We start from the raw sequence: 20,855 nt of genomic DNA, 5'->3' as shown, positions 1-20,855 counted from the left end.
CGTCATTTTTTGTACTTGTGTATAATATGGAATTTTTCATGAAGTTGATGGTTTGCTCTATTTTCCCGAGACGACAATTCAGCATTGCGGGCACAGCCATAATCTAAATCTGATCAAGCTGTTTTCTAAAAACTTTAGACATGAATAGATGGTTTGGCAAATTTAGAATATTAGAAAAATATAAATGCTCATTGCTTGGAGCTCACGCCAGAACATTTGATCAATCACAGGCAGCCAGTCTTCACGTGAATGAGGATGATTAATTTATCCCAAACAGTGAAGTTATAATCAAACCTTCAATGTTACCAGAAGTTCTTTATTTGCAGCAATTTTAGTAACGACAAACACACTGAACAATTTAAACATTTCTTCAAGAATCAGTAGTGGCTTTGGCTTTCCTCCGCTTTCCTCACGAATCAGTTGCTTGCAATCGCCATCATTTCCACTCGATGGCATATGGATACCACATTTAGGTTTTAAAAGAAGCTGAAACTCCTGATTCAGGTCCGGCAGCCTTGATTGTACGCGTGCTTGAGTCACTTATTACAACGCAATATTGCTTTATTTACAAATGTGCAGCATGTGCCAAAATTTGAAACTAAAATTAAACTCACATTCAGATCAATTTCAATATAAAGTTGAACACAATTAGTAAAATGACATTAACACACCGGCACTGCATTGACCATAGAACTCGATGTCAGTTTGAGCTTCACGAGTGCAAAACCATAAATGGTCATCTGAGCAGGAAGGTGACACTTTTTGTGCCTTCCAGGTCAGAATGTCGAGGCAGGAGCTCTTGCCTACTCTTTCTTGAACGACTGTTGTAACAAAATGTCAAGTGTGCAGGCTGGACAGCCGGAGTGGTGCATCGGCTCATTAAAAAAAAAAAAAGAAGAAGAAAAAAAAAGAAAATACTTTGGCACAGTCCCGACACGTTTGCCAGAACACTACATGAACCCTTTTGATTGTGGACTTCGGGGGTCTGTGTAAACAAGCAATGCAAGCATGGCCAACTTGTATTAAAATGCACAAACACAGAGTAAGAGTTTTCTGAAGGCACTACAAGCAATGTAAACATGACATTTTGCCTCCAATATTACAGAAATGTCATCAAGTGTCCGAGCAGCTTTTTCCCGACGCTAATTTCACCATCATCTGGAAGTGAATTTAAAAGGACGGGAGGGTAAAACATCCCATCACTGATCTGAGCAAAAAGGCACTTTTAAACAAACATGTACCAAACAATGTTTGCTTTTGTTTACCAAATGGCATTTGTAAGATACACCACACTCAAAATGTCAGGAATAGTGGGCTTTCGGGTGAAATTTCAGGATGAACCTCAAACGCACTCTGACCACGATAGCATTTCTCTAATCAACTGGTGAACAATCAAGAACGACAATAAAAACCACAAGTTCATTGTGCACCACTGGCAGTGTCTTTTGAGAGTTTATCAGAAGGATTGTCCTTCTCAGAGGAGGTGGATGCTTCTTGGTCAACATTCTTGTGCGGCCTCACCCCTTTTTCCACCTCCGGGGTAGCACTTTGCTCGCTCGCGCCCCGCTCGTGCGCACCCATCACCCGCGCCGTCCCTCTCAGTCACTTGATGCGGTGCCGCACCAGCGAGGACTGGTCGTTAATCTCCCCAGAGTAGTCCCGCCGTCGGCAGGGCAAGACCAGCAGCAGCAGCAGGATGATGAGGATGATGGCGCACACGGCCATGAGGGTGTAGGAGATCACCCAAAGAAGAGGCTCCTTCAGCGCTCGGCCGGAGCAGTCCGACGCCACGTCGGCTGACGAGAAGGGACCGTCGATTTCGGACAGAGCCACCCCGCCGCTTACTGCGGAGAAACATCACAAATCAGTGGACCCATGCCTAATTTTTAAGCATTCCGTGTGTTATCGATCTATACTTGCTCACCTGCACAGTTGCTGAGTGCAAAGCCCAGTCGACGCTGGGCCCGATCAAACACCACATAGAAACCCTCCATAACAGTCGCTCCAATCACAAGACCGTTGGTGGATGAAGACAGGCCGAAGCGGTAGCAGTCTAGTGTGCCATCCAAATCTGTGATTGGCTGGATGTATAACTTTAACACACACACAAAAAAAAAAAAAGGCGATGATGATTTACTGGTGGGGAATCTGTTGAGGAACGCATTTCAGTACCTGAGGCAGGATGGTGATGCGGAAGGAATTGCTGGTGTTTGTGTCCCTTAGATAGATGGACAGTTTGGGGAAAAATCTCCACGGGGTTTCTCCCCTCATCCAGCAAGCCAACTTGGTCCCGTCCCAGAATCCTGATGAAAACTCCTGGATCTGAATGAATGAAAGAAAAGAAAATGTCCGGGTGGCACCACAACAACTGGCATTGATGCATGTACAGAAGCTAATGTCTGTCGGCACTTGAAAATAAGAAGTCAAAGGTATAATTGTAGTATCACCCTCTCCAGCATATTCTGCAGAATACATTTTCAGTTCTGCCAAAGAACCCGCATCTTTGAACAGCGACAGTGACACCCTCCCCGAAATCTCTTTGCACTGACAGCGCGTTTCATCATTGCCCGTTGCGAGCGACGGGCGTACCAGAGAGCTGCGTGTGATGGCGTCCACCACCGCATTGAAGACGTTGACGGGAAGTCGCAGCAGCGTCGTGCCGCTGTCGACTATAGCTTTATCCGTGTTATACTGAAAAAAAAAAGGCGAGACAGAGAAGTGCGGCTTGTCAGTTCAGCACACTCCTATGGAAGACCCTCCGTTTTGGGCGGGGGGGATTCAAGTTCTTTCTTGAGCTGAGAAACAAGGATTTCCAGAAGCCTGGTGCCAGTATGAATTTTGGCCCTTGTGATACGACGGGTTCGTGTTCAGGGGAATTGTTTTCGGGTAAACAACGGGTACAAAATGCAGAGACCCTCCCGTTAAAGCACCAGACTTTTCTCCTGTTTAAAAAATAAACAGTACACAAATGGCAAATGACTAAAACACTTGCTCACTGTTCCTGGCGAAAGCATTTCAAATCCATTCAATTGCGAGGACGATTGTTGCGCAACCCTCTTCCACACGTTTCCCCGAGTGACTTTGGGCTGAGCGCTGTCTGGGGGCATTCCAAAATGTTTCATTTTCTCTGGTGAGCCCATTTCTTTGCTGATTTGGACATGTGCTTTGGGTTGATTCTGCATAAAACGCAGGCATTCTGAAGTTATTGCGCATGCACGGTGTCGACGATTTGACGAAATCCAAAAGTCACCTCGCTGCAGTCGAGGTCCAGGTTCTGCTCACCGACCTCCAGCTTTAACACCTCTACTTGGTAGTACCATTCCTCAACGATAGGGGTGTACCAGATTGACCCCCGATACAGAGTTGGTTCAGCCCCACCCATGATCTAAAACACACACGCGCACACACACACACAAAGCCAAACATGAAACATTGCATCATTGTCACGGTAACACCCATTTCCTTCGCATGATTTTAACATCTTCGCTCATGATTGGATGCAGAAAATATCAATTGATACGCACTGGTAAAATTACGGAAAGTGCACAAGTGTGAAGAATAGACTGCTAAAAATACGTTGGGCTTTACAGTCCATCCCTGTTTTTTTTTTCCTTATTAATTTGACAAACTCAAATTCCTCTGCCTGCTGACTACTCACAAGGCTACCACCCGCAGGGTCGACGACGCTGCTCGCCGACATTCCAGTCCCACACATCTGGAGGGAGAAGACATCGGGAAGACCAAGCTGTCTCACCACAGAATTGAAGAAGGGTTCCACGGATGAATCTGGCTGATTGAGACCAAACAAAAAGCAAACACACTCACTCATTAGTGCTGGTCAAGGTACGTTTAGCTTTTGTGATCCGATTCCATTTTCCTTGACTGAATCGGGAAGTTTCCCACACATTGAAATGGCATGCAAAACAATGGTCTATGGTTATTTGACATCCATTTCCCATTAGAGGTGGATACAAGGCAAGTCATATGGGAAGGAAATCAAGAATCCTCCATAACATCGCTAAATTGATGACAGCAAAAGTAATCCATTCAAATTCATTGAATTTCATTTGTACATTTTTGCATGGCTACTTTATTTGATGCATTTTTATATGATTACTCAGAATAATGATAATGTCATTACGTGTCTATCGTTTCACCACAGAGGTTTCTGTGCACCGATTCAGGCTTTAGCAATTCTTGCCCCGCTAACATCGGATTTATTCAGTCACTTAAAATGAAATCGGACTCCTTGCCACAGCCACCAAGCATACTCGCGCTTCTTCCTCTGTGTCGCCACACAACACTTGGTAGTGGCAGCCCTCAACCATTCTTACTCTGCACCATTCCAAAGTACCGTCATATTGCAAACATTTTCTCCTCACAGTATGTACGCTGCTGGGCTTTGCTAATCTTGATTAGAAACACATGAGCAGATCACATCTATTTCAAATTGCATTGGTAAAGGGGACTCAATCCCTTTCCCAACTTTCTGTAACGTGTCGCTGGCCTGAATGTCATCAGGATCGGATGTGCTGTGGATGTACATTAAAAAGTAAAATCAAAAAATTATTTGACTTACCCGAGCCAACATGGGATAGGCAAGTCCAAGGATGCCTTGCCAGTTAATCCCACGTAAGAAGAAGCCTTCAGATGACAAGATGGTCGCAATGTTGACGCTGATGGTACCATTTGGGCCATTGGGGATGGAGATAAGGTCAACGCCAAGTTCACCCATCCAGTTTCCCTGAGTGTACCTGACTGCTACGCTTCGGCCATCTGACCTGAAGGAACTGGAGCTACACACAGACAGGAGCCAAATTAAAACAGACACTCGTTCCTTTTCTGTAAATGTCACTACAAGGGGAGACTATAAACACTGTTAAGTGTGTGCATTTGTGGGACAAAGTACAGTTGACATCACAACAAAATTAGGAACGGGATTCGTGACGTATTAAGTCATCACGGGTCAAAATGACTTCATTCGTTCACTCTTATTCAAACGTCTTAATGCCTCAGTCAACGTTTTCAAACATGATTCAGCTACTCACAGTGCGGTGTTGAAGTAGCGAGTAATAAATGGGTGTGAAGCCGCAGCCACTGCAAAGTTACTGCTGCCGGTGTCCACCAGGATGTTGAGCTGAAAGAAACCAAGTCGAAGCTGCTTTAACAAACATTGCCTTTCGGCTACAACCTTGCCCCACCCCAATTTGCACAGATCAAATATTTCTCTCTGAAGATTCTCGCGTCAGGCCAACTATTGACAATGTGCGATCAAGCTTTGCCAAGTGGAACAATGACCATGTTGCTCGTCAGAATTCATCTACAATGTTATCCTTGAGTCAACCATAACAGCGTGCAGGCTCTCCCGCATGACAGCTTGACCTGTCCAGCCCTCCTGGTATGTGTCACCCACTTGTAATCGGCTAACACTAACTGCAGTCGAGATAATATTCCAGGTAACAAATTAATGAGCAGGAAATCATTTGCCGGTGGCGTCTTTAACCTTCACCGCTAAATGGCGTCCACATTAACACCCTTGTGCAAGTGTCCCTTTACCTTGACATCATTAACCGAATACCTCATAGCCACATGTGGGCGGCTTTAACCACAAAGCGCTCTCTGCAGAGACACCTCAGTGATCTCATACTAGGGCGAAAAAACAAAAAATGTATCTGTTTCTAACCCCCATTTATGGTCCTTTAAAAAAAATTTCTTCCGTAGTTTATTTATACTCCTTCCAGTTTTCACACAATATCCGGGCACTGGAAACAGAACCCTCTTTAAGTGGGCTCCTATCAGCAATGTCTTGCTTATCACTTCCTCCACATGCTGTGACTGTGCCACATAAAATACCAACTGTGATTTTTGGATGGCATCGCTGTCATGGGCTCTAACTGGCCAAACAAGCCAGATTGAAAAACATGCAAAGCTTGACGTGAAGTGGGGAAGAAAGGGTAATAAATTGGGCATTACCGTAATGCGTCAATATTCTCCAGTCACACTTTCCTCCCTCGGTTTGGCTACTGCGCCTCGGGCAAATACCCCCACTGTGATGTTGAAGCAGCCTGTGGTCACACGCAGTTGATCTCTCACTCTCTAATTGGTGGCGTCTGTGGCGACAGTGTGCATCTGACACCTGTTTTTACCAATTAGCAGATGCAAAACTCTCCAGCCGACACCTCGCCGCATGTCTCTGCCACATGCTAACAGATGCGGCAATTAGTGGTTCGTTTTCAACACTGCAGCAGTGTGATCACATCATCATTTCATGTTAATAACGCTTCAAGTTGAACCCAATATTGTGAAATCACACGAACGCTGATGTGATGACTCTGCCGAGCGATCCTTCGTAAAATTTGCACTTTTCCTCTTGTGGCAAATTGTAATTTTTGTACACAGATAAAACATGAGATGATCATGTCAACTACAATTGCGAATACTGAGGGGAATCTGTCACCAAGCTTACACATACTCTATTGCAGATTACTAAAGAATGACAAATGGTACAAAAGGAAAAAAAACCTAAAGAAAAAAGACAGTCTAATATTTCTTTTGGTAGGTTTCTTATCTATATAACCATCGAATACAATATTTTGTGGGCCTTCAAAGACAGCTCAAACTCCTCTAAAATGTCGGAAACTCAGGGAATTTGCAGTGCTACAAATGGCTGGCATTGAATGAGTTAAATTTCGATGTCAAGTGGGCCGCAAAATATCATCCTGTGGGGCCGCAGTTGGCCACAGGGTTCCAATTTGAAACTCTCGGTAAAGAGGCATAGCACTGCACAATGCCACAGCGCCTCCTACCTACTCAGGAGAGGATGTGTACATGTGGTGAACGTCTGTGTTTTTTTCTTTTTGGCAATCTTCCACGGGCCGGACCAACATGCTTGGCGGGCCTGATCTGGTCCCCGGGCCTCCAGTTGAATTGTCCTGCTCTAATGCATGAACTATTTTTAATAGTCTACATTAGCCTGGGATCACTTAGTCACCCTGAAACATTAATATGATCTTGCTCTGCACTTGAAGTCCAGTAGTTCACACACGAGCACATTTGTGTGGAATCAAAATGAAAACGAGAGTGCTGAACCAATACGAGTGAGTGGCTACTCAGTGAAAGTACATCGCAGCTCAGTACTCTTGGGAGCCTCGTAATCCCGGTCAGCTGCCTGTTAAGAAACAGTGGTTCTCACAGGCGAACATCATGTGAGCGCATGTGAGCGGGGTTGAGTCTACTACACGCCTCCGGGCTGCGAAGCCCGAGCTGCAGCAGGAACTCGGCAAACGCCACAGTGTACCAACCTATTGGTTCTAGGAACAATAACACAATATGGTCCTGTGTTGCATTATCAAACAATATTTGCAGTGTGTATGAGTGCTCTGGTGTTCAACAACACAGCTGTCCTCTCAGCGCATCACATGGTGCCCGCACATGCAGATTTGCATTGCGCCGAGCATCAAGTGCTCAATGTGAAGCCAGAACGGCGTGTAACATACTGGAAACGTATGCCACAGGCATAAATGCTAAGAGGAGAAAGTGGCTAAGGTTATAGCATGTACACATTACTGTCCTGGTAACCAGTGATGCATTAACAAGTTATATGTTATTTGCAAGGCGGAGTATCGGAGTAACACGTTACTTCTGAGACTGGCAATCGTTGACCAATAATCAGCACCCCGCAATCAATGTTGAAGGTGAAGGCTAAATATACTGTTAGCATCCAATGAAGTATCACGGCATATACCATTTTTTAAAAAATGGAATCAGTGTTTGCAGGTGACGAATTAAGTAACAAGTAAGGAAGTTGGTTTTAATATCAAGTCATGAGCAAAGTAAGTTACTTTTCAAAAGAACTGTGACAAACACCGCTGGCTACTCAGTACATGTCATAAGCGATGACTAAAAAGACCATTTCATCCCTGTTGCTGGCGGTGTCTCCTGATTTTTTTATTTTCATTTTTTTGGTTGTAGTTTTTGTTTTGGCAACTTAATACTCAAGTGTGTCACTTGACTATGGGTCCACACATCTGAATGACTCCTTTTCTTCATTTGTCATGGTTGTAACTTCTCCTTTTACGGAAATGACTGTCCTCAAACTCCAGCAGTGCTATAGTTAGCCGCGCCGCACCACCTATTGCTTTGCAATGCACTTGGCGGTGTGCAAATTAATTTTCATGCGGAAAGAGATTTTATTCATTTCTCATAAGGCGTTAATTGGTCTAATCTAACCCCCTTTCAGTTAAAATTACCCCTAATAACACAAGTATGAAATGTAAACACCAGGGGTGTAACAAATAATACCCTGCTGTATTTGAATCAGCCCATTTGCCAGTGCATCGAATCGACCCATATCGAATCATTCCACTTCAAAATACTGTATATTGAAGTACATATCGAATTGTCCATTGGAGAGAAAATGCCACTTACACAGTAACCTACCAATAAGTTCATTCATATTGTATAATAACGAAAAGAAGCTCACTGTATAATACCTTCTCGGACTGAGCCGTGCTATAACTGAATGCAATTGTAATCCCACCAAATCAAACGCAATTTTTCCACTTAAAAATAAAGCATCATGGCTGTCTCCATCTTGGAGTTCTCGATTTATATTCATTTTCAGAGACACTGCGAATGCAACTTCCTCATTTTCTCAGAGCAGGTACGTGATGGAACAAAAAAAACAGGTTCCACCAAGGTAAGAAACAAGTTCGAGAGGAATTAGCTGTGCCCTATCATGTGACAGTACAGTATGTCGTAATGTCGACAGTTTGGGATTTTGGTTTTCAGAATAGAATTTTGATTGCAGAGTCTACACCGATTAGTCCTGTATTAAGTATTCATTAGTCAAGAGTGTAATAATTATGAGGTATCTCAGAAAAGTTCCTGGACTGATGTCACAAAATAGTTTCGAAAGTTAAACTGCAAGTTTAAAAATCCGAATTGGGCATCACGCAGTGTGAACGCAGTCTGAAGCACTTTCCCAGTCTTCTGTGACACGGCTTCATGCAATCTTGGAAGGATTCTTCCAGGATCCGCTGCACTTCCATCGTCGCAGTCATTTTATCCACGTCTTCAAAATGGGTCCTTGTGATAAAACCCTTGAGTTTGGGAAGGAGTATTTAAAAAATAAATAAATAAAATAAAAATCACCCAGATCGAGAGCTGGTGAGTAGGGAAGTTGTCCCAGCATGGTGATTTCTTGTTGGCAAAGAACAGTCAAATGCACTGGGCATTGTGACTCGTTCTCATGATGAAGCAGCCACAAGTTTTCCTTTTTTTTTTCAACTTACTTCTCGCGCTCTATCCGAAACAAATACAGTACTGCGAGAGCTCTTTATCAACGCGACGCGCTGGTTGAACATCCGGCTCACACCAAAGGGTAGCATGGGCTTCAATATCTTTTTGACACAAGTACTGGAACATTTATGACAAACATTGTACATTTACAGCAGTATTTGAAATTCCTGTGTAAAAACTTACTGACTGGCAGGCAGTTACATAATATGAATTGTTAAATCAATACAATAAAGTTGTTCTCTGCAGTATTAAGAGGTGAACAGATCTTTTAGGTACAGTATCTGTACTTATATTTATTTTACTTTTACTGTATGCATGTGAAATTTGTGAGACTTATTACTTAATTAATTGAATGAAAGCAATTGAGGAATAGGAACCACGGATCATTAATTATGACAGTGAAAGATTCCGAGAAGCAAGATATTCCCCATCCATGTTCTTATTTATGTTGCATTTTTGTCTGGAACAAAAACTTTGAAAAGTCGAGCCAACAGCTAGGTCTTGCTTTAAAACAAACCAACAAAATCTTCTCAGGACTACGTAAATTGGTAATATGGAGAAAATAAATTGTATACAGTTGAATTCCGTTTTTCCTTTAGGGCATAGGTGTCAAACCCAGGTCCTGGAGGGTCGCTGTCCTGCATGTTTTCCAAGTCTCCCTGTTGCAACACACCTGATTCAAATGAACATGTTCAATGTCAGGCTTCCGCAGAGCTTGCTGATGATCTGATCATTTGAATCAGGTGTGTTGCAACAGGGAGACTTGGAAAACATGCACGACAGCAGCCCTCCAGGACCTGAGTTTGACACCTATGCTTTAGGGATTGTGTATAACCGACAGTAAAACAAATTATTAACGTTTGCATTTTATGCAGGTGCACTTTTTTATTTTTTTAACACAGCAATACGGTATCTCTCCTACCAACTGCTTCCTGGTAGCAGAAACAAGCTATATAATGCAAACGTGTTGAGTATTTATTTTAGAGATCAAATACAGGAACAGTTTAAGCGACATTACCTGTTGTCCGGGAGTGCCAATCATCATTTCCATGTAGTAGCCTCTGCCGGAGTCCCCTTGCAGGTTGCCCACCATGTCCATAAAGTTGACTTGACCGCTGGGGTCGGAAGCCAGAGAGAGACCCTTCCCATCAGCAGCGAGCGCGACGAGGCGAGTGACAGACAAACGCATCGCCGAGGACACGTTGTACTTCCCCGGGTAGATTTTCAGAGGTATGGACACATAACTCTTGGCCATGCCGATGATGCAAACGCAGCAAACAAATGCCAAAATAGGATTGTAGGCGCAGTATGCCATAGTAATGTTGTTTTCCAAATGTGGAGGCCAAATCTGGGTGGGAGAAATTCCAGGTACAAAAGTTTCAAAGTTTGGCTCCTAAGTTTGTAGTTCAGCCATTACTGAAACGCCATTATTGCCGACTTCTGTACGCCAAGTAGAAACAGCTCACGTCGTCATAATGACAATGTAGCCGAGTCGACGTTTAAAACTGTAAGGGAAAGGGAAAAGGAAATTTATAGATGCTTCGCCCTTTTGCGAGGAAGAGGCTTCGATAAAATAGTTGACTACTTCCGGTTTGCCCTTTCAAAATAACACATAACGTGTTGCACGGGTAACCAACTTTGAAACTGAGAGCTCCTTGATTACTGGTGAATGCGAAGGGCCATCACACGCTTCTGAAACAATCACGCTGAAATGAACTTTAATAATGGCATTATTATATGTTATTGTTAATGATGAATGACAGATGACAGGTTCTCAAATGATCGCCTCTATCCACATTCCTAGACAATCACAATATCTCATCACTGGGAAGCTATCTTTAGAACATGTCCAAAGGCTACTCATCAGGTCACATTGGTGACTCCTGATGTATTTAATTACAAAAGTAATAAGTTACAGACTTTATACAATAGAAGGAAGTACAATAAGACAAGCCACGATATTCTGTTTTCGATATAATTGACTAAAAATAATTTACTCAACCACAATGAAGAATCTTGGTGAGTTTTACTTAATTATTTTTTTAAAGTTGTTATGGGTGCTGAGACAGTTCAAATTGTGTCTTTTTTTTCTGGAGTCAAAGTGGCGTAATCCTTTTTCTGCAAACTCAACCCCATTTCCTGTTTGCCTTGAGTCAGACACTAAGCCAAACCATGTGATTGAACTCACGCCACATCTCGGGCTGGTTGGAATTAACACGCCTACAGACAACACAATTTGCACAAGTATGGTTTTAAACCAGTGATACTTTTAAAGAGGCTTAAAAAATAAATTGCGACACAATTTTGTTTCACCATTTCACTCATGGTGACGCCTTCATTTTTTTCCCCCAGCTATTTAAAAAAACATTTTCACAAACCGTAATTTGATCAATAACGGTTAAAACATTAATTGAACTGCCAGCCAGGAGGCTGACAGGAAGACCAAAGAGGAGGTTTATGGATGTAGCGAAAGAGGACATGAAGGTAGCTGGTGTGAAAGAAGAGGATGCACAAAAAAGGGTTAGATGGAGGCAACTGATTGTGTGGCGCGCCCTGAAGGGAAAAGCCGAAAGGAAAAGAAGAAGAACAGTTAAAACGTTCTTCGTTGAATTTCATTTTGAAAATCAATTCATTTCACTGATATTGAGTATTGGTGACATGATCACGTTCTGTTATCGTCGCTACGTGCGCAAACACTCGCGAAGCATTTGCCGCTCAGTGAGAAAACTGCAACGCAAATATAAAACGTTTTTTCAAGCCTTGTTGTAGTTTGTCAACAGTATGTCTTCATACACTAACTTTTGTTGGTTTCCAAGCTTATAACTTTTTTTCAACATTTTCTGTCATTCATCTTTACTCAGATCTTTAGACATGGTGGTGATGCAAATCCTTATCGTTCAGAGGGTTTTTTTTTTCATGCGGAAAAAATGCTTCGTTAATGAGGCTTGCAGTGGTTAAGCAAGATCAATGTCACAGGCCTTACATGATGGAAAGTCTTTCCATACTTATATGTGATGTCTTTGTTTCTAGAAGTTGCAATACTCGGGTAGCTCATACTACCGGAGACAAATTCCTTGTGTGTTTTACATACTTGGCCAATAAGGATGATTCGGATTCTTTTTCTATGCTGTCTGTTCCTCACAGAGACATCCACTGTGTCTCGATGAATTCCTCAGAAGTCCGTCGTTTGACTTGTCACATGTTCACCGTCGTCTTGCTCGCTTTCTGGACTCAAACACCATGTTTGTAATCTCAATAATACAAGGAAAGGCCGTGATGTTTTTCCTTTATCGGGTCTTGTGAATGAAAGAATTTAAGCATACTTCCTGCTTAATTCCTGTGATTTTTGTCGTGTTTTCATGGTTTCCGTGAAAACATCAAAATGAAAGAAAATGCATCGCTTCCTTCTTTTACTAAGCACGGAACACATGATCTGACGCTTCATCATGGTTGTGCGCCTTTTCGGCTCCAAAAGACTTTGCCCTACGTGCTCTCCAGTATAGTTCAATTTGCACTCATTTTTTTATGTGGGGGCAGCACAGTGAGTTGTGGTTAGCAAGTATGCCCCAGAGGTCGTGGGTTAAAATTATGTGTCTGTCACATGAGGAACAACATTTGCACCCAAAGGCAGACAGAACACAGAAGCTGGAAAAAAAAAGTCTGTATACAAAATTACACAGTAACAACTGAGAGCTATACAGTCTTTGTCTTCATTATATCATCTTTACAATACTATATACTGGAATATTATGGTAATATTATGTAATATTCTATTCGATACAAAATTGTTCAAAATGTAATCAAGGATTATGGCGAAGTCAGAATAAGTGAACGTGATTAGCCCTGTGAGAGTGACATCAGGATTTGCTTTGATAAATTTGCTTGCAATTCAATGGGTGACCACAACAAGGCACTCTACTCCATTTTTAAGCCTCAAGTGTTGCAGGTGGCATCTGTGGATGAACAAATTAGGCAGGTTAGTAGAAGCAGTGGCCCTCCATGTGGCAGTGCAAATCTTCTTGACTTGGACATTGGTGCTTAATCCTGAGCTCTGATCATTAACATTGATGAGAGAGGAGGAGAGCTGGCTGCATTTTCTCATGTGCTTGGCCCTAAACAACACAACTAGTACTTCATCTTTTTTGCACTTGAGTAATGTTAAAATGAAAGGTTCTGGAATATTTATTTCCTCAACTAAATGTCCCACAATAATATGAGTCATTTGTGAGCCACATTGCCTGCAAATTGGCTGGCGACCAGTCCAGTGTGCTATGCTTCTCGCACAAGTCAACTGGTAAAGGCTTCAGCTCATCTGCGACACAAGTGAGGACGAGCGCTACAGATTTTTGTACAAATGATGCTCTCCGTTGTTACAGTCAATAGTTTCTCTCCTTAATCCATGCATGATCAATTCTGTAAAAGCAAGCTGTCACGGCACATGTTGCCTGAACGAGGGGGTTGTTAAATTAATTTTCTAAATAAATGCCTGAATCATTAAGATGCTATCGGAGTGAGGCCCAATTAGCCTTAGTAGCAAAGGAAGCAAATCTGGACTTTCTCCTAATACCTGTCTCAAATAAAATGCACAAATAGTTGGTCTCGAAAATCTCACAGCTTTAACGTGCAAACAGAACGGTGATTTGTTTTGAGCTCCTTTAGAAATGTTTAGAATGTTTTTTGTAGCTCTTTCTCAGGAAAATACATCCTGAACATGAAACTGTTCAAACTGATAAGAATACGAAAACCTTAATTTGTCTCACAATGGAGAAACTAGAATTATGAAAGGGATCTATAAAATATGTCTATTACCTATCACATTAAACAATCCTTTTTGACAGGTTTATTGTCAGTGTTGCCTTATTTTAGCGTCACAAAGAGATGTGTCCTGTGTTGTCCCCAGAAATCCAATCGCTGCTTTTAACGCTGATCTCAGATTTGCCGAATGTGCATTTTACTGTGATAACTACAAGCAGAGTCATTCTAACATGGGAATTACTGGGCTGGGTGAACGAAATTTAATTATAATGATATGCCTTATGCTTCTGACTTAAATTACATTTTTCTATCCAGTTTGATTGGTTTGAATGAACACGCTTTGCATCCTGGTGGGCGACTGGTTAGCATGTCTGCCTCACAGCGCAGAGATGCAGGGTTCGATTCTGGCTCCGGCCTTCCTGTGCGGAGTTTGCATGTGCCTGTGTGGATTTTCTCTGGGTACAGTACTCCGTTTTCCTCCCACATTCCAAAAACATGCATGGCAGGCTGATTAAACACTCTAAATTGTCCCGAGGTGTGAGCATGAGCGCGAATGGTCATTTGTCTAAGTGTGCCCTGCGACTGGCTGGCAACCAGTTGAGGGTGTCCCCCGCCTACTGCCCGAAGATGGCTGGGATAGGCTCCGGCATTTCCCCGCGACCTTTGTGAGGATAAGCGAATCAGAAAATGGATGGATGGATACATCTATATACTCATTAGTATGGGTAAATTTCCCCAGTGTGGGACAAATAAAGGATATCTTAAGGTCTCCATGCCATATGTTAAAAAAATGCATTTGAGGGTTCCGGTTTATTCAAAGTCTCTCACTTTCTATTGACGTGCAGTGTGTTCTTCATAACGAGCTGTCTCTCCCACAGCCCAAGCTGACTAACAAGGTACTTGTACTCAACTGCTGCCGGAAAGTAGTTCAAATGAGGAGAACCCGGAAAGAATATACGTAAGTAGGACAGGCCAAACAACACCTGCGCCTGCTCATTTACTGCTAACACACTCTATTATTCCGAACTGGATCCGATTTGCCGTAGTATTCCTCATTTACCAGATCATTTACTCATTAAAGAATGACAACTCTGTGTTGTGATTCTGTCCGAGTAAGCGCAATGGCACCTGTGATTCTTGCAGGCGAGCCACACAAACATCCACGCATGATCGTGGTGTTGCATTTGTGCTGTGTATCTGTATCCGCTTGTTCATTCATAGGATAAGCATTAGTGACGTGTAGATGAGTCATTGAGGCTAGCACCATAACAGGCCGCCATGGGATTCGGGATCGCTGCCACCCTGCTGCTTGTTGCCTCAAGGCACTACTCATGCCCTCACCAGCCCGCCTTGTTACTGTAACGCTGCAGCACACGCACATGCACACACGTGCACGCGCGCACACACACGCACAGATGCCATCTGTGTTTGTTCAGACCCACCTGATGCGTTGGGTGCCTCGGAGCAGATGTTGCTGTGGTAGTGGACTGTGAAGCTGTGACTGTTCTCATTAGAGTTCTCTGCTTTAGGTGCAATGTCTGTATTTTCTACACGTACATGAGACTGTTCATGTATTTATGTAGAAAGGCCTGGAAGCCAAAGAATAAAAGTGTGTTTTACGAGGAATTCTTAAAATGGACAGAGAGGGGCCTTGCTTAACGTTCAACGTACGGGTTCGGGCTGTAGCCGCTAACTGCCCAAAGACTGCTGGGATAGGTTCCAGCACAACCGCGACGATTGTGAAGATAAGCGGATTAGAAAATGGATCGATGGCTGGATTATGATTTGATTGATTTTATTTTTCCTCGTTAAGATCGGACCTGGCTCCATAAGGACACACGTCGCTAGAACTCCGGTTCATCTCTTACTTGTACGTTTGCAAAGTCCATTTGGGAAAATGACTGCAGAAGATACTCTTGTATATTACGAAACTGTCCACTCGCCTGTTCCAATCTGAAGCTATCCTTTTCTTGAGGGCTGGTTCTTCAGTTCACCTTGCAGTGCTACATCATTCTACATAGTCTTCTTTCTTTACACTTATCTATGAGTTTCACAGGAGGCAATCTCCATCCTTCTGCCTCCCACGGCCACCCACTGGTGCTCTTTCTGTTGTGGTCTGGGTGCATATGAATTGTTCACCGCATTGCACATTGTGTCTTTCGCAAAAGGCTCAAGTGTGGGAGTCTTTGCCCTTCCTTCAAAATGGAAAAAAAAAAAAAAAAAAAAAGAGCGCGCTGCAAGGCAGATAAGACCTGTCATACAGCTGCTATAACAGTGGTAGAAGGGGGGCTTATCCCTTGGCTAGATGCTCTATGGTGGGGACATAAGGGCTTTGAGGGAGGTAGTGCTGTTGGAGGAAAAGCTGAACGGAAGCTTGAAGGGAGGAGTTCAAGACAATGCAATTGGGAGAGGGTTCTTCATACATTTTTATGACCACATAGATAAGGTCAGTGTAGTGCAGTTGTTACTAGGCAACACTGCAACCCAGAGTCAGATTGAGTTGTGAAGCTGAGGGGTCAGACATCTTAACAACAACTCTGATTCAATTCTTCAGATGGTGTCCTTCTCAGAAGGCTGGGGAAAAAAAGCGAACATATGGCAGAAAGGACAGTTCAGAAATATAACGTTGATGAAAATGATGTTTTGAATGTCTTATATTTTAAATGATGCAGTTCATGTGGGTATGCAGTTCGCGAGGGGTATTGTTTTTTTTGTTTGTTTGTTTTTGGCTAAGCAGACCATAGAGAGGTTGGAGACCTGGTGCTACACGTATGCACCCACAGTATAAATCACCAAAAGCATTCCACCTCTCTTCCCACCTCACCTGTCACCCCCTTTCTGTTATCCATCAGCTCTATAGCCTCCAATCTCCTCCAACAGCCTTGCATTATGTTTTTTTTCTCCTCTGCATGCTATTGCTCTTCTCTCCCCTATTGCTGTCCCCTTCGGCATACGAGTTGAGCATGTCAAGGTTGGCTACAGATAGTCTCCCCTGGGCCTCGGGGCGAATCCCAGTCAGACTCCCAGCCTGACTGGGATTGAGTGTGCCACATAGAGCGAGGTGGTAAAAGGTTACTCGTTACTGAATTTGCCCAGTCTATGAAATGCCACTCATGCGCTCCATAGAAGATATGCTTGTATGGTTTACCAATCTGTATTATATTACATCTTGTCATAACAAATAAGACACCCTGTTCAGTTTAATATTGTCTTGCGTGGCTATTTTTTTAATTCACAATAAATGAGTGTCCACGGTCAACTGTATCTCGTAATAATCCTTCTGCATTTATCTTCTGCTTTAATTTTTCTTTCACGCACATGTGGATGAAAACCAAATGAAACCTTTTCCACTGCCTGTGCTATGCATCACACTTTCAGAATCATTGTAAAAATCAATTGAATGACGCACATAAACCATATGCCTATCCTGTGTTGAATTTAAAGGGAATGAGAGCAGCTGCTTACATTGGCCAGGAAACAAGTTGTATTCACTCCCACAATGGCGCAAACGCCCTTTTCTAACTATGTCTGTCTATGAACATATCAAAAGAACGAAAACGCAAACCATATGCATGGTTAGACCGCGCTTTGTGTTAGACTCCCTCAATGATATTTATGCAAGGCACACACAAAAAAAAAAGATCCTTGTGTACACAGTAATGATAATAATAATTCAAGCAATAGCTCTACAAGCCCTCATTTGAATTTAAAGGAAGTTAACCATCATCAAGCTCCATATCATCATCTGGAGCTTTAGTAAATTTGTAACGGTCTTCTGTCACTCTTGCCACCAAAAGTATTTCATTTTTGGTTACTTAAACAAGAAGTTTTCCCCTGAAATCTGCCCACTAGCTACAGACAAAGTCTTGACTAGCTAGCTGTGCAGTCGTTCACATTGCTGATTATCATTCAGCTTGCGTGGAGCTTTTTCCAATATTTCCATCAATTTTCCCCTGGACGGGGCGCTGGACGAATGTACCCTCTGCAATTTTGTTGTTCAAGATGGCTGCATCATGAAATTGTTCATAAAAGTCTTTCCTCTGACCTCCACATGAACCTGATCTTTAGGTTCTATAAATTTGCTGTTGTCACAGTTGGCACATTCCACCCTTCTGATGGAGCGGTTTAAAGAGCACAACTGTCTTCAAGTTGATTGATCTCTGGTGTCTTGCCAACCACTGAAACCAGTCGAGGATAAGCAGCAACCTCGCCCCAACTCAGTTAAGTGGATACCTCACTTCTGTGCAGGCAACATGTAACCTAAGACACATTTCTGTCAGAAACCATGAGCGTGCCTCGTCTCTTATTGATGTCATTGTCCTAACAAACAAAGGGTATCATTACACCAGAGCTGAGATGGTTTCTATTCTGAGATAATGGGTCACATCGTATACGGGCAACCAGATCCTCTTTTGGGTGATCAAGGAGTGAGCTGCCGCCTCACGTTTGGCTGATGATAGGCCAGCCTGTGTTTTGTTGTAAGAGACACTAGGCTTCGCAGAAGTTGTCAAAACAAGAGGCTCCATCCTGAGGGATTACCCTGCTGGGATGCACACACACTAGAGTTGGGGTGCGTTGGAGGGACTACACAAGCTGTGGGTCCACAGAGGGTGGAGGGTTGCGGGGTGGTTGGTTATACGGTCTTCCTGTGTGACACTGCAGAGATTTTTGTTCACACCTCAAAAGAAAAAGCACTCCGACACTATTTTGAAGCACGCTGTACATTTTTTTTAAACCAATCTGGGCCTAACATTTTACGGACTTTATATGCAGTCTATTATTGATAGCAATGGACATCCATATACAGTATAGCAAATATACTGTATCTAGCAGGTATAATTAAAAAATAGGACTTGAAAAACACAGATACATGATCGGGGGTTGAAGGTAGTCGCCAACTGCCCACTTTGCAGCAGGACACTTTACATCATCCGGCGAGTGGAAATCATCTTGTGATTCCTTATAAACGTACTTTGCAAGTATTTTGATCTTCTGCACGGACTCTAGCGAGTCTGTTCTGCTTACGCTGTGTAGAGTGCACGCCTCATCTGCGATAAATTTAAAGGAAATAAGGAAAGCCTCTTCGATTGGCTGGGAATCAAGGCGGCTGTGTTCACTCCCACAATGGCGCAAACGCCCATTTCCTACTGCCCATCTACAAAAATGCCAAAAGAAAGAAAATTGCACTCTTGCGCATAGCTACACTGCACTTTGTGCTAGACTTGCTTGAAAATACGAGCCCTAGACTAATGACTTCTCCAAGGGCTAATCAGTCAGTACTCTGTCAGTCAACCTAGAGTCCAAAGACTGTAGAGTCTAAAGACCCTGTAAAATGATTGCAGTGATTTGTTCCTCCATCCATCCATCCATCCAGTCAACCAGCCTGTTGCAGCATCCATGACATGTTTGGTAGTGAAATGAAAAATGCCAGTGTGAGCTTTTACACAACAGGGAATTGTGGCCTTGTGTATGTGGTTGTGTGTTGTGTTCATAAATTGTTTCATATGTGCTCTACTTCTGCAAACGCATGCATGCACGTGCATGTGTGTGCGCGCACACACACTCTTACACACGCACACACACGGCCACACAGCCAAACCAAGACTGTGCATTCAGTAGCCCAAGGGTCTCATTGTCACATTCACTTATCATGGTTTGGGCATCGTGCTGGGGGGTTAAAATGAACTTCCACGCCTCCTCCTCCCACCCACACAGTAAACTCAAGCCCACCCAAAAATCTATTCTGCTCATGTTTACAATATGGCTGGAGAGAAATTGAATCATTTTTTATTCATGCTCGTATCATGTCATTGTCAAAAATTGCAGTTGTGTTATTTATCTATTTTCGGTATTATCTGGGATCTGACGTCAAGTAATTATGATTGTAATAATGCGACCAACAATGTGAACAAAATGATTAAAGTACAAAGAAACTCTTAAAAGTCTGAGATAGTAACCAAATGGATGAAAAGATATGTAGCACTTATTTATTTTGTATTGTAGAAAAGGACTGTTTTTTTTTTCTACGAGGATAACATTACCTGTAAATGAACCGGAATACATATTCGACCTTCTTGATGTGGTTAAAAAAATGTTTTTCTAAAATATACTGTATACTGTATATGTTTTCCATAGTGACCGAAAACTTTTGAATGGCAATGCATAATATATCACAACGTGTAGTCATGGAAAATATGAAACTGTCAAGGTGACCCTGAAAATATTGCATTAAAAATAAAAACAATGAACTATTTACTCTTTTTTTTTTGCTTGTACCCATGTGAAATTTTTTTAACTTCTCATTTTATGATGTACATTCATTTATTTTCGGCTCTTATTGTTATTGTTGACGCCACCATATTGTAGGTCTGCTCAGGATATTTGGGGAACTTCTATTTGTCCTATAAAAACATCATTGGTCTTTGAATATGTTTCAAAGCGAATGCATTCCGCATTCAGCAGCTCCCCCCACATGCCTGAAAATGATCGAATAGGAGCTACCACCAAATACCACTGCCTGCTGTTGACAAGGTCAAGGCTCTTGTCTTCAGTGTGAAAATTTAACGTATTGTCTTTCACATCACAAAGCGTCTGTTGTAATTGTTCAGCTGTCCTCCTAGTTGAAGTGATGAACTCGGCACCTGTTTTCCGTAGGGACAGTAGGGCTTGTGTGTGGAGCAATTGGATAGTCACTCTTATCTTCCTGAGATCTAAAAACCTCAAATCAATGTCAACTAAGACCTCACATTCTCTTCAGTCATATTTACGCTACTCAACCTGCCGAGCAGTCAAGCGCACTT

At 42.7% G+C, this 20,855-nt stretch overlaps 1 protein-coding gene across 1 annotated transcript; it reads right to left on the bottom strand.

Annotated features, from left to right (window-relative positions):
• Nucleotides 1-295: 295 nt before the first annotated feature.
• Nucleotides 296-10,848, bottom strand: bace2 (beta-secretase 2). Its single transcript, XM_086125856.1, has 9 exons — nt 10,319-10,848; nt 5,049-5,137; nt 4,580-4,796; nt 3,659-3,790; nt 3,251-3,385; nt 2,590-2,691; nt 2,173-2,322; nt 1,925-2,093; nt 296-1,844 (listed from the first exon to the last, which is right to left on the bottom strand). Exons 1-9 carry the CDS (start codon nt 10,613-10,615, stop codon nt 1,603-1,605), a joined length of 1,533 nt encoding a protein of 510 aa, XP_085981982.1. The 5' UTR covers nt 10,616-10,848; the 3' UTR covers nt 296-1,602.
• Nucleotides 10,849-20,855: the final 10,007 nt, after the last annotated feature.

The sequence above is a fragment of the Hippocampus guttulatus genome, chromosome 12 (genome assembly GCF_054856545.1).
Source record: "Hippocampus guttulatus isolate MCC_2025c chromosome 12, RoL_Hgut_1.0, whole genome shotgun sequence".
In the NCBI taxonomy this organism is placed as follows: domain Eukaryota; kingdom Metazoa; phylum Chordata; class Actinopteri; order Syngnathiformes; family Syngnathidae; genus Hippocampus; species Hippocampus guttulatus.
Note: the sequence above shows the minus strand (reverse complement) of the source record. Positions and strands in the feature narration are given on the sequence as shown.

What these genes read in the sequence shown, in the direction of transcription:
- bace2 (XM_086125856.1), bottom strand. Translation starts at nt 10,615, where the DNA reads ATGGCATACTGCGCCTACAATCCTATTTTGGCATTTGTTTGCTGCGTT. An exon ending in CCTATCCCATGTTGGCTCGG is followed by an intron (nt 3,791 to 4,579) that starts GTAAGTCAAATA and finishes GGTCTCAATCAG; the next exon opens with CCAGATTCATCCGTGGAACC. An exon ending in CCATCACACGCAGCTCTCTG is followed by an intron (nt 2,323 to 2,589) that starts GTACGCCCGTCG and finishes TCATTCATTCAG; the next exon opens with ATCCAGGAGTTTTCATCAGG.